The sequence below is a fragment of the Schistocerca nitens genome, chromosome 1 (assembly GCF_023898315.1).
Source record: "Schistocerca nitens isolate TAMUIC-IGC-003100 chromosome 1, iqSchNite1.1, whole genome shotgun sequence".
NCBI classification, from domain to species: Eukaryota; Metazoa; Arthropoda; class Insecta; order Orthoptera; family Acrididae; genus Schistocerca; species Schistocerca nitens.
Window position 1 is genome coordinate 1,099,393,950 of NC_064614.1, and position 25,394 is coordinate 1,099,419,343.

Below are 25,394 nucleotides of genomic sequence, written 5' to 3' on the forward strand. Positions count from 1 at the left end.
TGTTTGATGGACATTTGTTTTCTTGCTTTGGCCCATACTACACCCTCATAAAAGAAGGAATAAATTTCTTATCACCCAGTATACCGTGAACATTAAGAAACAAGTAATGTTCGGTTGGGGTATGCACTATGTTACCTTCAGATACGACGATACACATTGTTTCCCTGTTCCGTTAGTACTGCTTGTGTGAAATTCCAGACTGCAATGCAATCTCGTGGCGAGTTGTGGGGCTACGACATCGAAGTTTCAACAACAGCCGTGTACAAGGTCAACGTGTTAGCTTCACGGCAGCAGCGTTCTGATCGTGAATTTAACAGTACGTGTCTAATAAATGTCGGAAAACGGCGCTGGAGCAGTGAGGCAACAGGTTTTTTTGAGTTTTCCATCATTTCTGTGCGAGAATTCATCGACTTTGACTCGAATACCGAGAGGCAGGTGTTCCTGGCCGCTACTCCGCTACAATGACCCACCCCACAAAGTAAAGATTGTTCGCGAGGTTTTAGCCTGTAGATGGATCAATGTAGTGGGTCACCCGCCGTATCTGCCAGATTTGGCTCGAACCAACTTCTGGTAGCTCAACCGGAATTGAAGTTGGCTATAAAGGACAAAGTTACGATACAGCTGAGGGCATCCAAGAAAATTGTACTGCACTATTAAATGCAGTTTCAAAAAAAGACTGTAGTGTCTGTTTTCGTAACACTTCTCAAACTGTTTTTGGCGTGTACTTGCTTATGAATAAACAGAGTGATTTTATGAACCTAAACCATGAGTTATTTCTTATAGCAGTAGTTCTCAAGGAACTGGGATACGCTGTACATTTCCACGGCGACGGCGACGGCTTTGTCTGCTCAGAAAGCCACAAATCTTATATGAAATTCTGTGAACTATTTTTTTTGAAGCAGGTGACATTGCCGAATTGTACTCCACCCCTTTCTCGAAACCAAGGAACATGGTATGAAACAGGAAGAACTATCTTCTGAATTTTATTGTCGAGCAGAGAGAGCTTAGCACCACAAAATCGCAGTTTGCTACAGACGAGATTTTTTGTCTAGCTAAATGTCTTCATACAAGGATACTAAACGCGTTGTATATTCTGTAACACACTGAAGTCAGCTCAAGTGCACAGTTACGCGCTTTAGTTGGACGATCCCTCCGAAGTCCAGTTTACACGGAGATACTACATTCAAAAATGTTCAAATGTGTGTGAAATCTTATGGACTTAACTGCTAAGGACAAACACACACATCCATGCCCGAGGGGGGACTCGAACCCCCGCCGGGAGCAGCCGCATAGTATACTACATTGAGGAACAAAGTTTAGAAACTGTGCTGCTAGCCACTGTGGCGGAAGTCGTTGGTGAAACTATTCATTTTGGGTCGTTCCAGCTTTCACGACACGAATCTATCAGTTGTGTGTGCTTTTGGGTTACGTTAAGTTTCAATAAATGCGACATGGAATCGGCAACTCCGAAAACCGTTGAGTTTTGTGCAGGTACGCTATGCATAAGTGTTAGTGGTACATTCACGAATATCGTTTCAAGAACGACGTGTGACTGAGGCACTCGATAATCGAAGAACTGACGATTTCGCTATTACTGACAAAAATACACTCATGCTCATGAATTAAGGATAATCGCAGAATGTGGTGCTACACAACGTGGCACTACACAAAACTGGCGCTAATAGCATAGGTAGATAGCAAACACACACGACACAGATCTGTAAGTACACGGTATTGGCGATAAGTTGAGAAAACCAACCGAGAACACATGTGCTACAAAACGCTACTGTTTCCTGCGCATATAGACCGACATCAACACGGGATATGATCACCATGCACACGTACACATGCTGCACAATGGATTGGCATACTCTGGATCAGGTGGTCGAGCAGCTGCTGCTGGGGTATAGCTTCCCATTCTTGTACCAGTGCCTGTCGGAGCTCCTGAAGTGTCATAGGGGTTTGAAGACGGGCAGCGATACGTCGACCGAGACGTGCTCGAAGAGGCTTAGGTCTGGAGAACAGGCAGGCCACTCCATCCACCTGATATCTTCTGTTTCAAGTTACTCCTCCACAATGGCAGCTCGGTGGGGCCGTGCGTTACCATCCATCAAGAGGGTCCCACTGCACTCTTGAAAAGGCGGACATACTGGTGCAAAATGACGTCCCGATACACCTGACGTGATACAGTTTCTCTGTGAACGACATGCAGGGGTATACGTGCACCAATCATAATCCCCACACCATCAGACCACGACCTCCATACAGGTCCCTTTCAAGGACGTTAAGGGATTGGTATCTGGTTCCTGGTTCACGTCAGATGAAAACCCGGCGAGAATCAATGTGCAGACTGTACCTGGACTCGTCCGTGAACATAACCTAGGACCACTGTTCCAATGACCATGTACTGTGTTCTTGGCACCAGGCCTTACGGGCTCTCTTGTGACCAGGGGTCAGTGGAATGCACCTTGCAGGTCTCCCGAGCAAGGCTATCTCCAGTACTTCGTGGCCGTCTGCGGTGAGATATGGTGATACATCGGTCTTCTTGTGGTGTTGCACACTGTGGACGTCCCGTACTGTAGCACCTGGACGCGTTTCCTCTCTGCTGGAATTGTTGCCATAATCGTGAGATCACACTTTGTGGCACACGGAGGGCCCGTGCTACGACCTGCTGTGTTTCACCAGCCTACAATCGCCTTAGTATTCTACCCCTCAAAACGTCATCAATACTTCTTTGAGCCATTTTCAACACACAGTCTCCATTAGCACGTCTGAAAACGTCTGCACACTTATTCGCTCCACCGTACTCTGACATGCACCAACACACCTCTGCGTATGTTGGCTGCTGCCAGCGCCACCGTGCGACGACCGCAGGTCAAATACAAATGGCTCAAATGGCTCTGAGCACTATGGGACTCAACTGCTGAGGTTATTAGTCCCCTAGAACTTAGAACCAGTTAAACCTAACTAACCTAAGGACATCACAAACATCCATGCCCGAGGCAGGATTCGAACCTGCGACCGTAGCGGTCTTGCGGTTCCAGACTGCAGCGCCTTTAACCGCACGGCCACTTCGGCCGGCAGGTCAAATACACCCCTTGGTCATACCCCGAGGTGATTTAAACCCGCAAACCGCCTACCAGAGCGTTGTTTCACCATGTATCAGTATTACCCTTAATTTATGAGCATGAGTATAGATTCAGTTAGAAATAATAAGAACAGAATTCTGTAAGGAATAATAATAATGGAGATCTATTTCCGCATTTAGGAACTTCTGTAGATGCTAATGGGTCAATATGAAGCCCATCTGCAGGTGCTCCTAGGTCAATATGTAGCCATCCTCAGACAATTACTGCGTTGAAAGCACCTTTACGAAAATGCAAATGCGGAAGCTACCGAAAGAATACAAAGGGAAGGATTTGATGTACGAAAGTCGTTTTTACAGTCGGGACTTCGGAACGCGAATAGATGCTAGAAGAACGAGGAATAAAGATTTTCACTTAAGAAGTAACTGTGGCCTCTAGTTTCAATTTCGATGATAATGATTCACGCAGTGATACATCGTCTATGCTTATAGCACACTAAACTCTTTTATGATCCGTGAATTGTTCTGACTTTATTATGTGGTTGAAGAAGATTCCGGAGTAATTTAAAAAGAAATTCGTGCCAGGCCGCCCGAGCTGACATATCTTTATCAAATGATGAATTCAAACACGTTTATACTTTTTCTTTTGCTCTGATTTTAAGCGGACAAACCTGAAGTTAACGACTACCTACGTAACTGCCACAACATCCATTTCAGAAACGAAAATGGTGCTTCACTTCTCATAGTATGTCGCAACTGAACGTTGCATTGATGTCTCTTTATAGGCAGCCTTTTACGAAACTAGTTGGGCAACGCCGGTTTCAAGAAATGAGTTTCACAACTCACTGTGTCGGTGTAAACTAGACTTTGAAAATGGCTGTGACATGCGCCTTATTCCAATCACTCGAAACACTTGCTTTTTCCAGCAACTTACGATAAACTACTACTACAAGGAGATAAATATCTGCAGCGGAGGCAGTTTTTTTAACATACGATCCATGAAGAATCTTACAACTATCTCGTTAGACACATTCATGTGTTCTCCATTAACAAACAGTTTTTTTTTAGTTTTCTTCCGTCACTTATCACATCAACTGCCAATTTGTCGTTGCTGCAACAGTGGAAAGGAGAAATTGTAATATGATTTTCCGCAGCGAAATCATTTCGAAAGACGAGATGAGTGCTTCGGCTTTTACTTGTCATCCTCGGCTTTGACACCATTGCGCGACTGGATAGTTTCATACGTTGGAGCCGCATTGCACTGCAGTTTAGACACATGTAAACTCGAGGTCTTCATTTTATTTCATGTGTATTCGCCTTGGCCTCCCATGGCTACTCACAGAAATGAACTTTATCCTTCTGTCTCGTTTCGACTTCTCCTGCGCTTTTTCATCCCATTTGTCTGTACTTGTACAGCATTTTCAGCGATATATTGTTCTCCATTTTACTGACATAGTCTTTCCGTTTTCTTCCGTGTTCTTGTAACGTTTCAGTGAGAATCTTCAGGCCAAATTCTGTTCTAATTTCGATATTTTGCTTTCGATTTAGTCTTGAGTAATCTGCTCCGTGTTTGCCGACTTTATTTTCGCAATCTGAATTCTATGTGCATCCTGTCTGTTGTTACACAAGTTTCGTTTCCCTACATTGTAAATAAGAATGAAAAATCGCTGTATGCAGTTGTAGCTGCTTTAATTTCCTTTGAAAGTATTTCTTTGTAGAGATGTCTCTATCTCATGATGAAATCAAATGTCATCTTTGTGTAATACAGTGATTAACTCTTTGTAGCATTTATTACATTTAACTTAAAATTGTAAACAATACATGAAATGTAAGAGTAACTCCAACAGTTTTGTTTTTATACCTGTTTAGGTGCATTGCTTCCTGCGTCTTCCGTTAGAAAGCGCTAGCAGCACAGTGAACAAGTGAGAGAGTCTTTCATGCGTAGCCCCAGAAATCAGTTCGGAAGGCTGGCCGTGAATAGCAGCAATTCCCGTGACGTCTGTGTGGAGGCTTAAGGAGACGCTTACAACTACGTCCTTAACATTTGCAGTTGCTACGAGCCCTAAAGCCTACAGAGTACAGTTTACATGCCAACTCTGCGAGCGACATGTTGCTGCATTATGATGAAATTTTTCTGGATCGTTTCGTCTTCAGTAATGAAATGACATTCTACCTAAGTGGAAATATGAACATGCACAATGTGCTCATCTGGGAGGGTGAGGGTGGGAGGGGGGGGGGAGGTCAGAAAATCCCAATGAGATGGTACAGTATCGGAGGAAGGAGAGATTAGTGTTTAACGTCCCGTCGACAATGAGGTCATTACAGACGGAGTGCAAGCTTGATTAGGGAAGGTTGGTGAAAGAAATCGGCCGTGCCCTTTCAAAAGAATCATCCCAGCATTTGCCTGAAGCGACTGAGAGAAATCACGGACAACCTAAATGAGGGTGGCGGGACGAGGATTTGAACCGTCGTCCTCCCGAATCCGAGTCCAGTATGCTAACTATTGAGCCACCTTTCTCGGTGGATACAATATCAACGAGAACATCGTAAACCGAACGTTTCTTGTGCCACATCCCGGAGGAAAGTTTATGGGCCTTTCTTTTTCGGTGAAGCAACTGTAGCTGCTGTTTCTCCTCTTGAGGTGCTAGAACCATTGCTGTTTCCTCTACTGGAAGAAGCTGAATGAAAGAACTCTATTTGGCACCCAGATGGCGAGATAACTGGCATAACTCAGTGCGCGACTGGCTAAAGGGCTTTTATCCAACCACTAGATTCGGCGCAAGGGGCCGCATGGCTGAGCTTGTTTCGCATGGCCTCCACGTCCAACTGATCAATAGCCATGCGATTTTACCTTTGGGTGGGGGGGGGGGGGGTGGGCGGTGGGGTTCATAAGGAATCATATGCATGTGCCTCCGCTACCAATTGATCTACCCGACTTAACAAACATGACTGAAACAGTTATTCCAGACTCAGTCATCAAGGTTTGGGTAGCACTTGCCTATCGAGTCGATGTGTGGCATGTGACGGTTGGTGCTCACATTGAACACTTGCAAGAAACTCTGTCTAAAATTTTCTTTCATTTGACGTGTTATTTATAACTGTAAGTTGAATGTAATAAATGTTACAAAGCATTTAAACCCAGATATCCATTTTGGTTGGGTTGTTTGGGGGAAGAGACCAAACAATGAGGTCATCGGCCTCATCGGATTAGGGAAGGATGGGGAAGGAAGTCGGCCGTGCCCTTTCAAAGGAACCATTCCGGTATTTGCCTGGAGCGATTTAGGGAAATCACGGAAAACCTAAATCAGGATGGCCGGACGCGGGATTGAACCGTCGTCCTCCCGAATGCGAGTCCAGTGTGCTAACCACTGCGCAACCTCGCTTGGTGTTATATCCATTTTGAAGCACCTGTGTAATGCACCGTAAGTATTTTAATTTTTTTATTTGTTCTACCATTTTTGTATTTACTGTATATGTAGACATAAAGCCGCCATTTTGTTCCACTGTCTGAGGTCGTGGTGGAAAAGTTGAAGAAAAAATAATGAAAGGTGAAACCATTACAATGGCTTGATACTTTCCAAAACGACAGTGTCCCACCGTTACATAACGGTGGAATTAATAAGTTTAACGTTTACGTTATGGAAGAGAAGAAGAAGCTCCTCTTAGGTAGACTGAGATGCCAGAGTTGCAAGGACGCTGGACTCGTTTGTCGGACGAGCAGGTTTGAAAACCCACGTCCAGCTAACCAGAATAATGATTTCGGTGAAATGATTAGGGCGAGTGCCGTCATGGTGCATTTTAAAATGACGCGGACAGTTTCCTTGTACAGCCTTGTCAAATGGTTCAAATGGCTCTAAGCACTATGGGACTTAATATCTGCCGGCCGTGGTGGCCTAGCGGTTCTTGGCGCTTCAGTCTGGAACCGCGCGACCGCTACGGTCTCAGGTTCGAATCCTGCCTCGGATATTGATGTATGTGATGTCCTTAGGTTAGGTTTAAGTAGTTCTGAGTTCTAGGGGACTGATGACCTCAGATGTTAAGTCCCATAGTGCTCAGAACCGTTTGAACCATTTGAACTTAACATCTGAGGTCATCAGTCCCCTAGACTTACAACTACTTAAACCTAACTAACCTAAGGACATCACACACATCCATGCCCGAGACAGGATTCGAACCTGCTACCGTAGCGACCTTGTCCAAATCGAGCTTGAGCTCCATCTGTAATTTCTTTTCATCAATGGGCTTATAGCCCTAATCTCACTTCTTCCCCTGCTTTTACGTACAGATGCGACACTGACGTTTTTGACAGTGTCCAGCCATTTCATGAACAACTGTTCACCAACAAGATAGCAGCAGTGAGATCGTCAGATCGAATATTGAGGACATAAAAGTTACCTCGCCCGACCGTCAGGACCTTTCATCCACAGCTGAGTACTGTTTGCAGCGATATGAGCCGTCGGTGACGTTACTGCACATTTTTTCAGGCTTCAGCAACACCACTGACGCGACTTGGCTGCCCGTCAACGAGAACTACGAGACTCTGAACGCCGCGGCCCAGGAGGCGGACGACCGCAGCCACCTGAAGACGTACCGCCAGCTGGTGCAGCTGCGCGCCGACCCAGCCGTCCAGACCGGCGACACAAAGGTCAACAGCTCGGGCAACGTGCTTGCCTTCTGCAGGTCGGTTGCCTTCTAACATTGTACCCCTAACTGCAAGTCTCATAACGGAATGAGCTTCGCCTCACCTTCCATATCCGCCTTCCCTTTTCCATTCGCATGCTGTAACCGATGAGTAAATTCCTCAAAATCCAGGAACATCTTCACGAATCCTGTAGAATATGTCAATTTGAAGACCAAAACTACGTTCTTTCCCAGAAGCCTCCCGTATTTCAGTCAGTTGCCACGCCTATATCAACTGTGTCGACCTTTCCATACACTTCCACAATCTCCATACCTCCACATCCCATCTCAATGAAACTTCAGCAGTACCCCACCATTCAACCAAGACTGCGAGCAGACATTTATCCATCCTGAAGCTTCGGAAAGATTAAAACTTTGTACCGGGCCGGGACTCTAACGTGACTTTTATTTGAGGGAAGGAGAGCCCAAGCCGCGCGGGATTAGCCGAGCGGTCTCAGGCGCTGCAGTCATGGACTGTGCGGCTGGTCCCGGCGGAGGTTCGAGTCCTTTCTTAGGATAATTTAGGTTAAGTAGTGTGTAAGCTTAGGGACTGATGACCTTAGCAGTTATGTCCCATAAGATTTCACACACATTTGAACATTTTTGGGGAGTCCGATGGGGTGCAGACTGTGCAGGGGTCAGACTCGAGACCTGGCCATTGTTTTTTTTTTATAAGTACCATGTCTAGAATACGTACTCCTAGCACCACATCGTGGACTAAGTGAAGAAACAAATAATCCCGGGACTCTTCTACGCTGAGGCAATTTACGGGTACTGTGCCACGCAGCATGACGCAGAGCGGTGCGCCGCAGCTCTCCTTACTCTCCATCATCCAGATATGTCTTCAAGCATGTAGTAGGTTATTCCACCAGCAGCCGATAGCGTTCCCGTCAGCTCAGTCAATGGTTATCTTCTCTTACCTGCTGTTGATCCAGCTGTGTGGAGGTTCGCGTAGGGCACTCTCTAAATACTTAGAAAAAAATTGCCTGTACCTCAGGTTCCGTACAATCTTACTATGACATTCTTGTAGGAGGTTCCAAAGGTCTAGTATATCTTTATGTCCATCGTGAAATAAATAGTTCACCACGTGCCCGTGGACTCTGGTGAGTGCCATCATTTTGGTGCTAGGGAAATACAGTTCATCGGGAAAAGCCGAGTTGCAATATGTTCCGGGGTTACTTGTAGACAGTACGCCAAAATTTGTCACACCAAGCACCATACGTCTTCCCCTGCACCACATCTGCGACGGTGCTCGTCCGTATATAGTACTCCGCATTCCACACATAAAGACGAGTTCGTCGCAGCGCGATCAGCTGACCTGTTTACCCTTGACTCTGATGTACCATGCTGATCGGACATCTGTACTTATTGTAACCGCGCGTAACGACCGTCGCACCTCCTTACAACATGAGGGTTCTTTACATCCACAATGTTTGGTGAACGCCTCCATTGCTGGTCGCGATGTTTCTTCCGTGCCGTCGCCTCTTTCGTCGTTGGTAGTGAGATGGACATTTTATCGGCAATTGCACTACCGTTTGAGCTAGCCGAGCTCGACTGACGACTCGTCTTCAACGCTTCACTTCCGCCAGACCTCATCTCCTACACCACGAAGACGAAGTGCTACAGACGCGAAATTTAACCGACAGGAAGAAGATGCTGTGATATGCAAATGATTAGCTTTTCAGAGGCGAGACCTACAACGTGCTGACATGAGGAAAGTTTCCAACCAATTTCTCATACACAAACAGCAGTTGACCGGCGTTGCCTGACCAGGCAACGGTCGTGTAAGGAGGCGAAATGCGTACCATTACGTTTCCGACTTTGATAAAGGTCGGATTGTAGCCTATCGCGATTGCGGTTTATCGTATCGCGACATTGCTGCTCGCGTTGATCGAGATCCAATGACTGTTAGCAGAATATGTAATCGGTGGGTTCAGGAGGGTAATACGGAACGCCGTGCTGGATCCCAATGGCCACGTATTACTAGCAGTCGAGATGACAGGCATCTTATCCGCATGGCTGTAACGGATCGTGCTGCCACGTCACGATCCCTGAGTCAACAGATGGGGACGTTTGCAAGACAACAACCATCTGCACGAACAGTATGACGACGTTTGCAGCAGCATGGACTATCAGCTCGGAGACTATGGCTGCGGTTACCCTTGACGCTGCATCACAGACAGGAGCGCCTGCGATGGTGTACTCAACGACGAACCTGGTTGCACGAATGGCAAAACGTCATTTTTTCGGATGAATCCAGGTTCTGTTCACAGAATCATGATGGTGGCATCCGTGTTTGGCGACATCGCCGTGAACGCACATTGGAAGTGTGTATTCGTCATCGCCATACTGTCGTATCACCCTGCGTTATGGTATGGGGTGTCATTGGTTACATGTCTCGGTCACCTCTTGTTCGTATTGACGGCACTTTGAACAGTGGACGTTGCATTTCAGACGTGTTGCGACCAGTGGCTCCACCCTTCATTCAATCCCTGCGAAACCCTACATTTCAGCAGGGTAATGCACAACAGCATGTTGCAGGACCTGTACGGGCCTTTCTGGATACAGAAGATATTCGACTGCTGCCCTGGCCAGCACATTCTCAAGATCTCTCACCAATTGAAAACGTCTGGTCAATGGTGGCGGAGTAACTGGCTCGTCACAACACGCCAGTCACTACTCTTGATGAACTATGGTATCGTGTTGAAGCTGCATGGGCAGCTGTACCTGTACACGCCATCCAAGCTCTGTTTGACTCAATGCCCAGGCGTATCAAGGCCGTTATTACCACCAGACGTGGTTGTTCTGGGTACTGATTTGTCAGGATCTATACACCCAAATTACGTGAAAATGTAATCACATGTCAGTTCTAGTATAATATATTTGACCAATGAATAAGCGTTTATCATCTGCATTTCTTCTTGGTGTAGCAGTTTTAATGGCCAGTAGTGTATATTTCACAGAAGATCTCCTGCAACTTTGCAGGGCTAGCACTTCTTGAGGATAACAAAATGAGGAGACAGGACTTAAGCACAACTTAGGGAACTGTGTCCCAATGGATTGTCACTCTGCAGCCGACTTCGCGCTGATCTGAAACTTACTGTCAGATTAAAACTGCAAGACAGACCGTGAGTCGAAGTCATGTCTCCACAATTTCCTCTTCTCCAGGAATGCTACTCCTCGTAGTTTGTAGGAGAATTTCTGTGAAATTTGGTAGGTAGGAGACGTACTGTCGGGAACAGAGCGTAGGTCGTTAGTCGTGCTTCGATAGCTCATTCGCTGGAGCACTTGCCCGCAAAAGGCAAAGGTCGCAGGTTAGAATTCCGGAGGAGCATAGTTTCAATCTGACAGGAAGTTTCAAATTAGCACACACTCAGTTGCAGAGTGAGATTTCAGTCTAGGAACAAGTTACCCATCCTGACAGCTGTAGCCGTAGTCCACATATTGTGATAAATAAAAGTGACTTACAGGTACCAGAAATTAAGATAAATGGGCACAGACTAAATGAAAATGACGAACTGTGAATTTCAGGACGACAGCGCTACAAGTAAGCGTAATAACCATATGGACTATGCATCTCCGTGTAGCGTCAGAGTGCGCTTTGATGTTCTGGACCAAAAACCTTTAACAGGTAGAAGGCACACGTCAGGCATGAAATCGCAAGTTCTCAAGTTAACCAGAAATAACGTACGTAAAAGAGTGTCTTACTAACCACTCGTATTACAGCTATTGAGAACATTTGGGAATTTAAATTTCAGCTAACATTAATGTTCTATGTATCCTATCCGGCGAGAAAGCTATATTCAACGTCTTTTCATTTCCATACGTAGTATTTCTTGCCCCATTGCGACGTTAACCTCGTGGGACCAGATCAGGCGTCCTCACCAACGGCTAGTTGCTCTGCACAGCAATCTGCATCGCATGCAAATTTCAAATGGGAGTCCTTTGACCATCTTTCCTATCACCCGGATAGTCCTAAAAACTACTTCAGTTGTTTGTTCCCTCTGAGTAATATCTTCCGGTGAACATTTTGCCAACAACTAATGCTCTTAACGATAAATGTTTCGGTTCCGAAAACCAGGCAAATGAGTTTGACTTAATCTCTTCCGAATACAGAAAAATAGTCTATCTTGAAAAATGAAAGTAGTTTTCAGTTAGGTACACATCGCATTTAAGTTATATATGCATTTCTTACCTACATACTGACTCAATATCGTAGCTCCAGTTGCTGTTTCTTTATTAAATGCCGGCCGCGGTGGTCTAGCGGTTCTAGGCGCTCAGTCCGGAACCGCGGGACTGCTACGGTCGCAGGTTCGAATCCTGCCTCGGGCATGGATGTGTGTGATGTCCTTAGGTTAGTTAGGTTTAATTAGTTCTAAGTTCTAGGCGACAGATGACCGCAGAAGTTAAGTCGCATAGTGCTCAGAGCCATTTGAACCATTTTTTATTAAATCACACATGCCATTTTTTATAGGGGAACCTATAAATAGAAGGACTGTGCTGTAAAACTATTGCTTCAAGTGCTGTGCGATGAAAGTAAGAAAATTGCGCTAAAACTCAGCTAAGGGAGTCGTAGAACAGCTTTTTGACCACAGGCGATTCTCTAGTACGAGATATGTCAGCAGTGAAACTTGACACCGCGCGACCGCTACGGTCGCAGGTTCGAATCCTGCCTCGGGCATGGATGTGTGTGATGTCCTTAGGTTAGTTAGGTTCAAGTAGTTCTAAGTTCTAGGGGACTGATGACCTCAGACGTTAGGTCCCATAGTGTTCAAAGCCATTTGAACCTTTTTTTTTTTTTTTTGAAACTTGACCCACACTTGAGCTGGGCTCCCCTGATACCTGTGCTTTAGATCCAGTCGCGGTATTTATGTGCTCCGTATTTTGCCATCAAATTATCAAACATTTTCCAGTTCACAATCTCACATGTGCTCTTTTCTTTTCCAAGGTACATAGATGGATACCGGCATGAGCTATAACGTCTTCATGACAATACTTCGTTTACACCCTTCGGATAGTTCGTGCCTCAATTACTATTCCGTTTAATGACTCGTTACGAACTCGATAATAGAGCGTTCATCTCAAGTGTGAGCAGTTCACGGCCTCTGGACGCTGTTAACTGTCGCACACAAATTTGTTTCCTTTCTTTCTAGAACGAGACCAAGATGGCGCCGCTATGTCTTTCTTTTAGCCGTTTTATGTACATTATAAGATATTTCGACTGAAACTGTTGTTTATTTCGGCATGGTTGCCCTCCAAACCTTAACGGCATTTTAAAGCTTTTATATGACTGTATATTCTGTTCTATGGATCGAACTGCTGCCATTCCAGTGTCAAATGCAGTAAGTAGTCACGACATGTGAAGGAAAGAAGACCATTTCAAATACAGCGTTTTGCAAATAATTGAAAATCTAAACTGGAAGACAGCAGTTTTTGAACTACTCTTTGCTGAAATTGAATCGGGCTGTGAAGGGCGAATTACGATGGTACAGAACAGACCAGTCTCTTCACTGACAGCAAAAGACTAAAAATAAAAGTCAACACATTTCTCGTCGACAACTTATTGTGTTCCATAGATGAATTGTCTATTGGACATTTGAAGCACAGAGACAACAAAAGTATTAAATACTTGCTGGTTTAATCAGAGGATTTCTCACTATTAATTTAGTTTAATTCTGTTCAGTTCAGTTTTTTAATGTTCTGCGCATCACTCTTGCTTACTATCTACTGACGAACTCGTCTATGGAGAAGAAGGAGTTGTCAAGCAGAAATGATTTCCATTTTTTTAAATTTTAATTTTCGTCATTGGCCAGCACGTTTCATTCACAAGGCAGGTGCTGAATTATTTTATGATTGCATACTTTACTCATTTTTGTGCACGAGTGAGGTTAAGCTGCACTTAATGGAAATTATTTTTGTTCCCGGTGTTATACTTAAATATGTTACTATTACTTTCATATTGTATCTAATTTTTCACAACCAACTTCATAAGAGAATTAACGTAATGTGATGCTGTTGTTAGTGTGCCCACAGTGGCCTAGATGAAGTTCGATTATGGACACCAGATATGATCCTTATGGCATTTTTCAGTGTAATGAGTACTTTTTTGTACGTATGGAATTTGCACAGAAAATTATTCCATTGGACATAAATGATTGGAAGTGCGGAAAGTAAACTAATTTTCTAATGCTTTTGTCACCAAAGTCAGTCATTTGGCGTACAGTAAACGTAGCTGAACTCAGATGTTCGAAATGCTTTATTTTATGTGATTTCCGGTTCAAGTTCTGATAAATATGCACACCCAGGAATTTTGAACACTGAATTTCATTTCTTTCTGCAGTACTGTATTGTTGTTGATGACGATATACCTCGCCTTCTATTAAATTGCATGACTGTGTTTTTTTCTGAATTAAGTGGCAGCGCATTTACCCAGACCAAGTAATAATACTTCTAAATAATTCCTCCTGTTGTTGCAGTTCTGTCAGGTTTGGTTATGATACATTTATCATCAGTAATGAGCACTACCTCTGCTTTATCAGTGTACCATGGACAGTCATTTATATGCAGGAAGAATAGTAGTAGTCCCAGAATTGAACCCTGTGGATCCCCACTAGTAATTTGTCCCAATTGAGAAGAAGATTCATCATGAGACCTTCATGAGTCATCTGACATAATCCTTTGTGTCCTATCTGTTAAACAGTACTTGTTGTACTTAGAAAGCGACAAAATTTAACTATCTCCAAAAGAGTGAGCCACGCCCAGAGAGCAGAGTGCTTAACCAGTCGTTTGTGTTCGCAGGTCAGTGAACGAGATGGCATCTGTAGTTGTACTGGTGAACGTGGGAACTGAGGAGGAAACCGTGGACTTGGTAGACACGCTGCCTATCGTTACCGAGGAAGACGTGCTGGAAGTGTACGCCAGAAGCCTTGAGTCGCAAAAGGAAGAAGGGTAAGTCGGCTAGCGAGTGCCGCACTAAGCTCTCATAGTAGGTCACTTACGGCAAGCTTCGTACGCTTTAGGCATTTGTATCTATGTAATGACGCATCCCTCATAATAACGTAACTTTACGTAAATACACAAAACTGCAATCAGTCACTTTTTTGAATAATTATTTATTGTTCCATTAACCGGCTTTTAAACATTTTAAGGTTATCTTCAGATGGTTTCTGGAAGTTGCATCATTGTTTCTAGCATAACGCTGGGTGATGGCTTGCGACAGTATAGGCGGTTTTTTCCGTTAGTGTCCATCTGTCTGTTTCCATTTTGATGGCCAGCTGGTTTATTACTTCACAAGTGATGATGAGGATGATGACGATGATGAGGATAACGTGTTGATCTGGGCGCTAGATACCAAGATCTTCGCAGCCTGTACTACACTTTTTATAAGTATGGATAAAATGGTACAATAGGAATACTTCAAAAAGAATGAAAATATAAAAATGTTCTAAATTAAAATAGTGCAGCAGAGAGTTGCAGCTGACTGATTGTTGGAATAAAAAAGATGAGCCAACCATTCTGCAACGCAATAAAATCTCTGACTAAAAGCTTAGGCTAGAATCGAGACTCCACATAGCATGTTGAAAGCTCAAGCATACTTGTCTCGTTATTCACTAAAATAATGGGCACATCCCCATTTAAATTTGTTTTTGGCTTCTCGTTGCAACATGAAATGTACTCAGCCAAAAAGTAGCTTATATTGAATTGAGATTTGAGCACCACAGGTATCACAGACTAGGTGGTCTTCTCGGCAGAGTATGGAGCCATGTGTCAGTAGGTAGCGCCGTATTCAGACACTTCATCCCACTGGAGTGACTGGATACGCCATGGGCGGATCGTTGCTTTCACCGATGACAGTTTATTGCTTTTATACGATAAAATGGTGAAAGGCATGCTTCACATTCCTGAAGACGACTTTCATCTACATCTACATCTTCTCACTGTCAGCCAGTTTGACTCAACAGCAAAATGACAGCCTGAAGGGGAATCGCACATTGTATCATGCCAAGGTCCCAGCAGCCCACCTTGTCACGTGTCCTGATACCCAGCAAAATGATACATTTCCTCCTTCCTATTGAAGAAAGACAAGTCTTTTCGTCGTTATCTCCGCTGGCTACATTTGATGCCATGGGGGACACAACTGTTCAGCCAAGGGAGTCCCCTTGCTTTGAACCACCAGTGTACACTGTTTTGAAATCACGATGCCTGTCTAAGACGTTATGGTCTGGAGCACCTATTCACAAACCCACACACACCCATCCACACACATGCGGGCGAAGATTGCCATTATTTTTGGAGATACTTTCCGCTCTCAGTTTAGAGATGTGCAAATGATTGATATTCATTTGTCATGGTATGCAAGGTATCAGCAGCCAATTCCTTGTTACTTGTAGCTATTTTCTAAGCCTTCAGTGCCGCGCGGTCTGGGCGTCCTGTCGCGGTTCGTGCGGCTCCTCCAGTCAGAGGTTCGAGTCCTCCCTCTGTCATAGGTGTGTGTTGTCCTTAGCGTAAGTTACCTTAAGTTAGATTAAGTAGTGTGTAATATTAGGGGCCGATGATCTCAGCAGTTTGGTCCTATAAGATCTTACCACATATTTCCAATTTTCTAAGGCTTCAGTGTACCTTACTATTTGCTGTAGTTTTACATATGTTGAACTAAATCCAACACTGATTAGAAATAGTTTCAATTTACTGAAATAATTAGGTGTTATGGTGATGAGAGGGACAGCAGAGGAGACGCCTATCGTATCGACAAGTATTGATTCTTAGTAAGAGTCCTCCATACTATAGTACATTTAATGGTGAGACTGCTTGCTAGCTGAAGAGAACATAATGTGACCACACGAGTTTCTACTTAATATGTAATATGTTCATTGCTTTCTTCGTAAAAAGTTATAATGATTCTCCCTTGTACACATGAGGTTACTGTTTAGAGATGAGACCCAGTTCACAGAAAAGAATTATTTGAACGTTACTGACATCCATTCTTAGGATCATGAGAAGCCATATGCGATCGCTGTTAGTTCACACTCACAAATGGTTTCACTGGAGATATGAGCTACAATAAAAAGATTGCACAATAGGCTCTCCATTTATATCTGTACTCTACAAATCACTGTGAAGTGCATGGAAGAAGGTACTTCCCAATGAACCATCTATTAGGGTTTTTTCCCTTTCTATTCACGTGTGAGGCGCTGGAAGAACGGATGTTTAAGTGCCTCTGTGCGTGATTAAAATACTCTAATTTCGTCTTCACGGTCCCTGGGGTTGCACTACATTCCTAGGTTCCTCTCACTTCAGGCTGGTTCATGAAACTTCGTAAGTAGGCTCTCTCGGAATAGTTGGTGTCTATCTTCAAGAGTCTGCCAGTTCTTATTTTGCAGTACTCTGTACCTCTATCTTGTGACAATTTGCGCTGCTGTTTTTTGTATACGTTCACTGGCCTCTGTTAGTCCTTTCTGCTAGGGCTCGCAAACACGTGAACAATGTTCTTGGATCAGCAACTCACTGAAGATAACGCACAAACGATGGAAGTGGTGGCAACTCTGTGTACTTAATGTCAAACCCTCTACTAGATTGTTTACAACATTCGCATTGGCGGGTAAAAGTTGAATATCACTTACGTATTATGAGAAAAATAATGGTCCTAGTACCGATGCCTGTGGAAGCCTTGATATTATATCCCACCATTATGCGCTGGTTGTTGAGGAGACATTATTTTTAGCGTGGCTCAATGGCCGAGTGCAAGCCCTTCATTTTGCAACGTCAACTGCCTTATCCATTATTATTTAGAGTATATATTTGGAGCTGCACTACTTTGAATTGTTCAAATGGTTCAAATGGCTCTGAGCACTATGGGACTTAACTTCTGAGGTCATCAGTCCCCTAGAACTTAGAACTACTTAAACCTAACTAACCTAAGGACATCACAAACATCCATGCCCGAGGCAGGGTTAGAACCTGCGACCGTAGCGGTCGCGCGGTTCCAGACTGTAGCGCCTAGAACCGCTCGGCTACCCTGGCCGGCAAAAAGTATTGAATTGTCTCAAGCTGTATAATCATAATAATTACTGCCTAGATTTAGAATGGATAGGAGGAATACGCCAGACACAACTGGCAACATATGTTAGATCGATAAGTCTACAACTGTGAGTTACAAAGTACCAGGGGTCGTGATCGAGCGATAGCAGTTGATTCATAGTCTGGTTCTGTATACTTATAGTCCATCCACAAGTTAAAACTTACGTGCCCTTATCTGATCTGCAGTCCTTCTTACGCTGTGCTCTAGATGGTGTGGCATAGTCACACTTTGCATTGATCCAAGAAACACAGAGAGAGTCCTACGCCTTGAAATAAATAACACACTACACTGGCACGAACACCATCATGTAAATAGCACACAGCTGTGGTAAAAGCACGCCGTACTGCTCAGACTAGGTGTCCTCCGAATAATCTGGTGTACAGTAATAACAAGACAAACGCAAAGCTACAATTGCCTCACACCAGAATCTCCGGAACCTAGACAGTAGCTGTGACTTCCACTTGACAAGAAACTTTAAAATTTAACTCACAAGCGACTCCCGTCTGAGATCACAATAATACTGCCTGATACGCATGACTTTGAAACACAACTCCGGAATACTTCTGTTTGACAACTACATACCATATTCTCGAAGACAATAAAAACTGGCACTCACAGTCGCGATCAAAATGGTCATCAGCGACTATTTAACAAGACAATGAGACATTTGACGACACGATAATAAGCATCGTCCAACTTAAGCACACCGAAGTGACAGATGATAGTAACGACCCGACATAAACATTTTTCATTTACGCTACCAACTTCTAATGTTGTTGGTATTGTTACAGTCAAAAACATAACTTCAGTGCACCAATGAAAGTCACTTCCTACGCAACTGTTCATATTTCGACTTTGCCAACATGTGATGAACGATCAAAAGGATTTTACGACACTGAGGTGGAACTGCCATCGCCCACCGCTCCGTCCTCAGTCAATACCCATCTCATTCTGCCTCGAATAAGGGCCTGTAAAGCCTGTTTATCACGTTTTAGCTGCTTTAGCAGTCAGCTACTTCACTTTCTCTAATATATACACTCCTGGAAATGGAAAAAAGAACACATTGACACCGGTGTGTCAGACCCACCGCACTTGCTCCGGACGCTGCGAGAGGGCTGTACAAGCAATGATCACACGCACGGCACAGCGGACACACCAGGAACCGCGGTGTTGGCCGTCGAATGGCGCTAGCTGCGCAGCATTTGTGCACCGCCGCCGTCAGTGTCAGCCAGTTTGCCGTGGCATACGGAGCTCCATCGCAGTCTTTAACACTGGTAGCATGCCGCGACAGCGTGGACGTGAACCGTATGTGCAGTTGACGGACTTTGAGCGAGGGCGTATAGTGGGCATGCGGGAGGCCGGGTGGACGTACCGCCGAATTGCTCAACACGTGGGGCGTGAGGTCTCCACAGTACATCGATGTTGTCGCCAGTGGTCGGCGGAAGGTGCACGTGCCCGTCGACCTGGGACCGGACCGCAGCGACGCACGGATGCACGCCAAGACCGTAGGATCCTACGCAGTGCCGTAGGGGACCGCACCGCCACTTCCCAGCAAATTAGGGACACTGTTGCTCCTGGGGTATCGGCGAGGACCATTCGCAACCGTCTCCATGAAGCTGGGCTACGGTCCCGCACACCGTTAGGCCGTCTTCCGCTCACGCCCCAACATCGTGCAGCCCGCCTCCAGTGGTGTCGCGACAGGCGTGAATGGAGGGACGAATGGAGACGTGTCGTCTTCAGCGATGAGAGTCGCTTCTGCCTTGGTGCCAATGATGGTCGTATGCGTGTTTGGCGCCGTGCAGGTGAGCGCCACAATCAGGACTGCATACGACCGAGGCACACAGGGCCAACACCCGGCATCATGGTGTGGGGAGCGATCTCCTACACTGGCCGTACACCACTGGTGATCGTCGAGGGGACACTGAATAGTGCACGGTACATCCAAACCGTCATCGAACCCATCGTTCTACCATTCCTAGACCGGCAAGGGAACTTGCTGTTCCAACAGGACAATGCACGTCCGCATGTATCCCGTGCCACCCAACGTGCTGTAGAAGGTGTAAGTCAACTACCCTGGCCAGCAAGATCTCCGGATCTGTCCCCCATTGAGCATGTTTGGGACTGGATGAAGCGTCGTCTCACGCGGTCTGCACGTCCAGCACGAACGCTGGTCCAGCTGAGGCGCCAGGTGGAAATGGCATGGCAAGCCGTTCCACAGGACTACATCCAGCATCTCTACGATCGTCTCCATGGGAGAATAGCAGCCTGCATTGCTGCGAAAGGTGGATATACACTGTACTAGTGCCGACATTGTGCATGCTCTGTTGCCTGTGTCTATGTGCCTGTGGTTCTGTCAGTGTGATCATGTGATGTATCTGACCCCAGGAATGTGTCAATAAAGTTTCCCCTTCCTGGGACAATGAATTCACGGTGTTCTTATTTCAATTTCCAGGAGTGTACAATTTTGATACGATAATGCCGCACACTGGTTCCAACATTACCAGCTATCTAGTAATACTGCTTGAAGTAATTTTACGGTAATGCTATCTGCTCAAAACCGTGTTTTTTCTGGAAGGGCTACTTCTGCTTCTCCCTCCCTTCATGGTCTGTGATGAGACCAACTACCTGCTGTTAAGTGATGTCTCCTCCTGCCAACCCCAATTAAGTTTTGATTTTTCGAGCTAGAATCCCTGCGCCAAGATTCCAGAACCCTCCCAACGATTCGATTAAGCCCCACCATGTGTGACTTGCATTTTGACCAGACCTTTACTCTAGCCTCAAGGCGAACGCACACTCCAGCGGATGGTGATGCACATGTTGATCTAAAGGTTGGATTAATATATGGTTACTACCAACAATAAATTGAAGGGAGCACAGATTGACGATATGATCCACTACCCTTTCTTCCCTTATTCTACTGACTCTATCACGTAATTTACTTTTAGTAAATAAGACTGGTCAGTGAGACAGCAGGTCACCGCCACGTCTCAAACTGGACCCCACTTCAGCGACTTACATGTCCCTAACCTACCCCAGTTATCCAACCACGGGAAGGGGACATACAGTGTAATGTGGAATTTGAACTATGTGACATTCTTGGAAAAACCTCACATCGTTGAGAGGTGACAGCTAGAGGGACTGAAAATTTCCGTGGCCTGACTGGGATTCGATTCCGCTACCTCTCAGTGTCCAGGCACTTGCTTTAGCGTTAGACCACCAGGCCCTACTGAGATTACGCACCACGTTGCATCGCTGGTTATAAAAAATGTACAGAATATTTGTATATAGTAGCCACAGGCAGTTGACATTGTCTTGGTGCTTCTTACATTTGCAGACAGTATCTGAATACTATTAACATAGTATGAGAAACATAATGTTCCTAGTACTGATACTTGTGATAGCTTTCATACATATATCTCACAACCGTGCACTGGTTGTTGTGGAAATTACGTACTAGAACGCACTACTATTTCCTGCAGATTTACAGACTGGCTACTGTTGGGTTCCTGCAGGAAGATGGTGGGGACAAGGGAGGTGACACGATCTGAAAGATTTCATACGTACAACGCACTGATAGCTACAGCAACAGTACATACAGGCTAGTGTAGGGTTCCTGCAGCGAAGTAGTGGACACAATGGAGGTGTATCGTCTCAAAGTTGCTTTCACTGGCGGACAACATTTGAATATTATGAAGGAGGGGACGTTCATGAAAAACAAAGTGTTTAACAGATGCATCAAATCCACCATTTTAAGGATGCAGCAATGAAATTTTGTACCATGTTTTACATGAAATTAGCGTATTTACTGTTAAGTTCTTTGCATTTAAAAAATAGTGTATGTACCTTTTCCTCAGAAACTGTTCTACGAGATCTCTATAATTTTTTTACGTTTAAACTCTTTGCTTATATTAAGCTGCTGTCATGAAGTTTTTTGAATCTATCGAATAGGAGAGTTTTAATCATTTTTAATTATAATTCTGTAAGTACGAGGGTTATTCGTTAAGCCAGGAACGATCGGTCGCGAAACGGAAAATACAGTGAAAATCTGATGAAGCTTTGCACAGATGCGTTGAGCACTGTGTCTAGTATGCCCGTCGATCGCAGCATGCCGCTCTTTTCAGTTCTGAGCTCACAGTGAGAACGTAAAGGTGGCTAGAAATCAGCGTCTCCCGCTAACTATGAGGGCCTGGCGAAAGATTTCGCCTGAAGCTATGTAATCCACATAATATAAGTGTCATGCGATTTGTTCTACATGACAATTCTCGGTCTCACTCTGCAGGGGCAGTGAAGATGCTCCTGCAGCGTATTCGATGGGAAGTGTTTGATCGCCCACAATACAGCCCGTAATTGGCTACCCCTGAGGTTCATCTCTGCTCAAATAAACTGCTGGCTATGAAGAGAATAAATCAAAACTTTGAGGTTCGCCGATGACATTGTAATTCTGTCAGAGACAGCAAAGGACTTGGAAGAGCAGTTGAACGGAATGGATGGTGTCTTGAAGGGAGGATATAAGATGAACATCAACAAAAGCAAAACGAGGATAATGGAATGTAGTCGAATTAAATCGGGTAATGCTGAGGGAACTAGATTAGGAAACGAGACACTTAAAGTAGTAAAGGAGTTTTGCTATTTGGGAAGCAAAATAACTGATGATGGTCGAAGTAGAGAAGATATAGAATGTAGACTGGCAATGGCAAGGAAAGCGTTTCTGAAGAAGAGAAAGTTGTTAACATCGAGTATAGATTTAAGTGTCTGGAAGTCGTTTCTGAAAGTATTTGTATGGAGTGTAGCCATGTATGGAAGTGAAACATGGACGATAAATAGTTTGGACAAGAAGAGAATAGAAGCTTTCAAAATGTGGTGCTACAGAAGAATGCTGAAGATTAGATGGGTAGATCACATAACTAATGAGAAGGTATTGAATAGAATTGGGGAGAAGAGAAGTTTATGGCACAACTTGACAAGAAGAAGGGACCGGTTGGTAGGACATGTTCTGAGGCATCAAGGGATCACCAATTTAGTATTGGAGGGCAGCGTGGAGGGTAAAAATCATAGAGGGAGACCAAGAGATGAATACACTAAGCAGATTCAGAAGGATGTAGGATGCAATAAGTACTGGGAGATGAAGAAGCTTGCAAAGGATAGGGTAGCATGGAGAGCTGCATCAAACCAGTCTCATGACTGAAGACCACAACAACAACATGAAGACAATATTTTAACACAGACAACGAGCTGCAGTCCAGAATAGAAAATTGTCGAAAAGAACTGGCGGCTGTCTTCTATAACGAGGGAATTGAAAAGTTGGTATAACGCTACGACAGATGTCTAAGTCTGAGCGGCGACCATGTAGAGAAGTAGCTGGTAGGTGTAGCTAACCGTTGCAAATAAAACAGTTCTGAATTTCACTGCGATTTCCATTTCGCGACCTATCGTTTCTTACTTTCCGAATAGCTCTCGTATAATAAAAAATTCATGCAAAATTCTAAGCATTTTGCCACATATTCAGCTTACACGCAGAATTTCAACATTTGCTCATGACAACACGTCGGATTTATAGATAAATAAGTATAGAAATTTTCGTAATTCTAGCCTTCATATACTTTGATAAAAGTTTATGTAAATCTTCTAATGTATCCCGTGCAAATTTGCTTGAAAGTAATCCGCAGAATCGTTGTTCACCGAGCTAGTATTCAACGTTGGTTCAAGAAGCGGGCCTGACCGGAAGGTCGCATTATACATTTCAATATTTTTCAAGCACTTCGGATGCGATTTCATCATTGAAACTCCAGGAGCTCTATTAATCTTTGTATTAGTCTTTCTTTCTTCCTTATACTGGCCGCAGAAACCGCAGCCGGTCCTCGGCCTTACTCAGTCCCCCTCCCTCATCTTCCTGTCAGCTGCATCTTTATCACAGTATCTGCATATCTCCCATGGTATTATCCTTCCATCTCGTTCTCGGCCGTCCTAGTGGTCTCCTTTCTTTTGTTTCTCTATCCATTACTGCCTTTATTGCCGTGTTCTCCCTTCTCCGCCTCCCAAGTCCGTACCACCTGAGTCTTCTAGTTTTCACTCTCGCTGAGATGTCGGGTAGTGTGTATAATTGTCTGACTACTCTGGTTTCCTGCACTGTTCATTTTATTTCACCGATCCATGTATTTTTCTCAGTGCTTTCTTTTCAAAAGTGATGAATTGTTTCCCTGTTTTTTTTTTTTTTTTTTTGTCAGGGCCTACATCTCACTTGCGTAGCACACTAATACTTTGACGATGGTCTGAAGTATTCTTATTTTTTCCTGCTTGGACAGTAGTTTAGATCTTGTGATGTTGTGTATAGCTCCTAGACATCTTACCTCCGCTTGAATGCTCGTTACGAGCTCTTATTCTATGAGATTATGTTGGTTGATATTGACACCGAGGTACATGAATGTGTCTGTGTTCTCTATTGTTAGGTTCCTGATTGCTAGATGGTTCTGACTGAGCTCTTGTTCCTATTACCACGACCTTTGTTTTAATTTCGTTTATACTTAAGCCTGCTTTCTTACCTCCTTCCATCAGTACAGTTCCCGTTTTTTCCAGATCTTCCATGCTCTTTCCTAGCACCACAATATCATCTGCGAAAGCCAGACCATTTACCTTTTCCCTATGGTGACTCCTGCACATTCTTGTATTATCCTCTTCAGGGTGTTGTTGAGTGCCAAACTGAACAGAGTTGGTGATACAGTATCTCCCTGTCTCACTCCTGTTTTTTTTCTACCTCATAGAACTCCCCCTGTACTTTCACTCTACATTTTGATTCCATCACACACACTTTAGGTAGCTTCATCAGCTTGTCTGGCATCCCATAATCTGCCATCATCCTCCACATCTCATCTCTCACTGTGCTGTCATATGCTTTGATGAAGTCTTTAAACGTACAGGAGGTATCCTGATTGTGCTCCCACTTCTTATCTACGAGGATTACTCCAAAAGAAATGCACACTATTTTTGTAAAAATACAGTTTTCATTCTGCATGTGTGAAAGTTTTACAGTGTGTAGATATATCCTTCCCACTTGTTTTCAAACTTAGTTCAACCTGTTCCCGTGTCTTAAAGATGGCTGCTACACTTGACGTTCGTCAGAAGCAACCTGCTGTCATAGAATTCCTGTGCTGTGAAAACGAGACAGTGGGAAACATCCACAAGAGGTTGAACAAGGTGTATGGAGATGCTGCTGTCGATCGCAGTACAGTTAGTCGGTGGGCAAGCAGGTTTCGTGATCCACGCGGGCAGAGCAATATTGAGGATTGTCCTCGCAGCGGCAGGCCTCTTAGTGTACACACTCCAGACAATGTGCAGCGAGTTAATGAATTGGTGACTGCTGACAGACGCATCACTGTGAACGAATTGTCACGCTACATTGGGATAGGGGAAGGAAGTGTTTGCAGAATACTGAAAGTGTTGGCGTTCAAAAAGGTTTGTGCCAGGTGGGTTCCCAGGATGTTGACAGTGGCTCACACAGAAACGAGAAAAACGGTATGCAGCGAACTTTTGGAACAGTAAGAGAATGGTGGAGAT

At 44.5% G+C, this 25,394-nt stretch overlaps 1 protein-coding gene across 1 annotated transcript in view; it reads left to right on the forward strand.

Annotated features, from left to right (window-relative positions):
- The window catches only part of LOC126230763 (uncharacterized), a 436,134-nt gene that overhangs the window by 94,647 nt on the left and 316,093 nt on the right, over positions 1–25,394 (forward strand). Inside the window, exons 8-9 of the mRNA XM_049942407.1 lie at positions 7,570–7,765; positions 14,564–14,713. Coding sequence (XP_049798364.1) covers positions 7,570–7,765; positions 14,564–14,713 — 346 coding nt within the window. The remainder of the gene's footprint in view (positions 1–7,569; positions 7,766–14,563; positions 14,714–25,394) is intronic.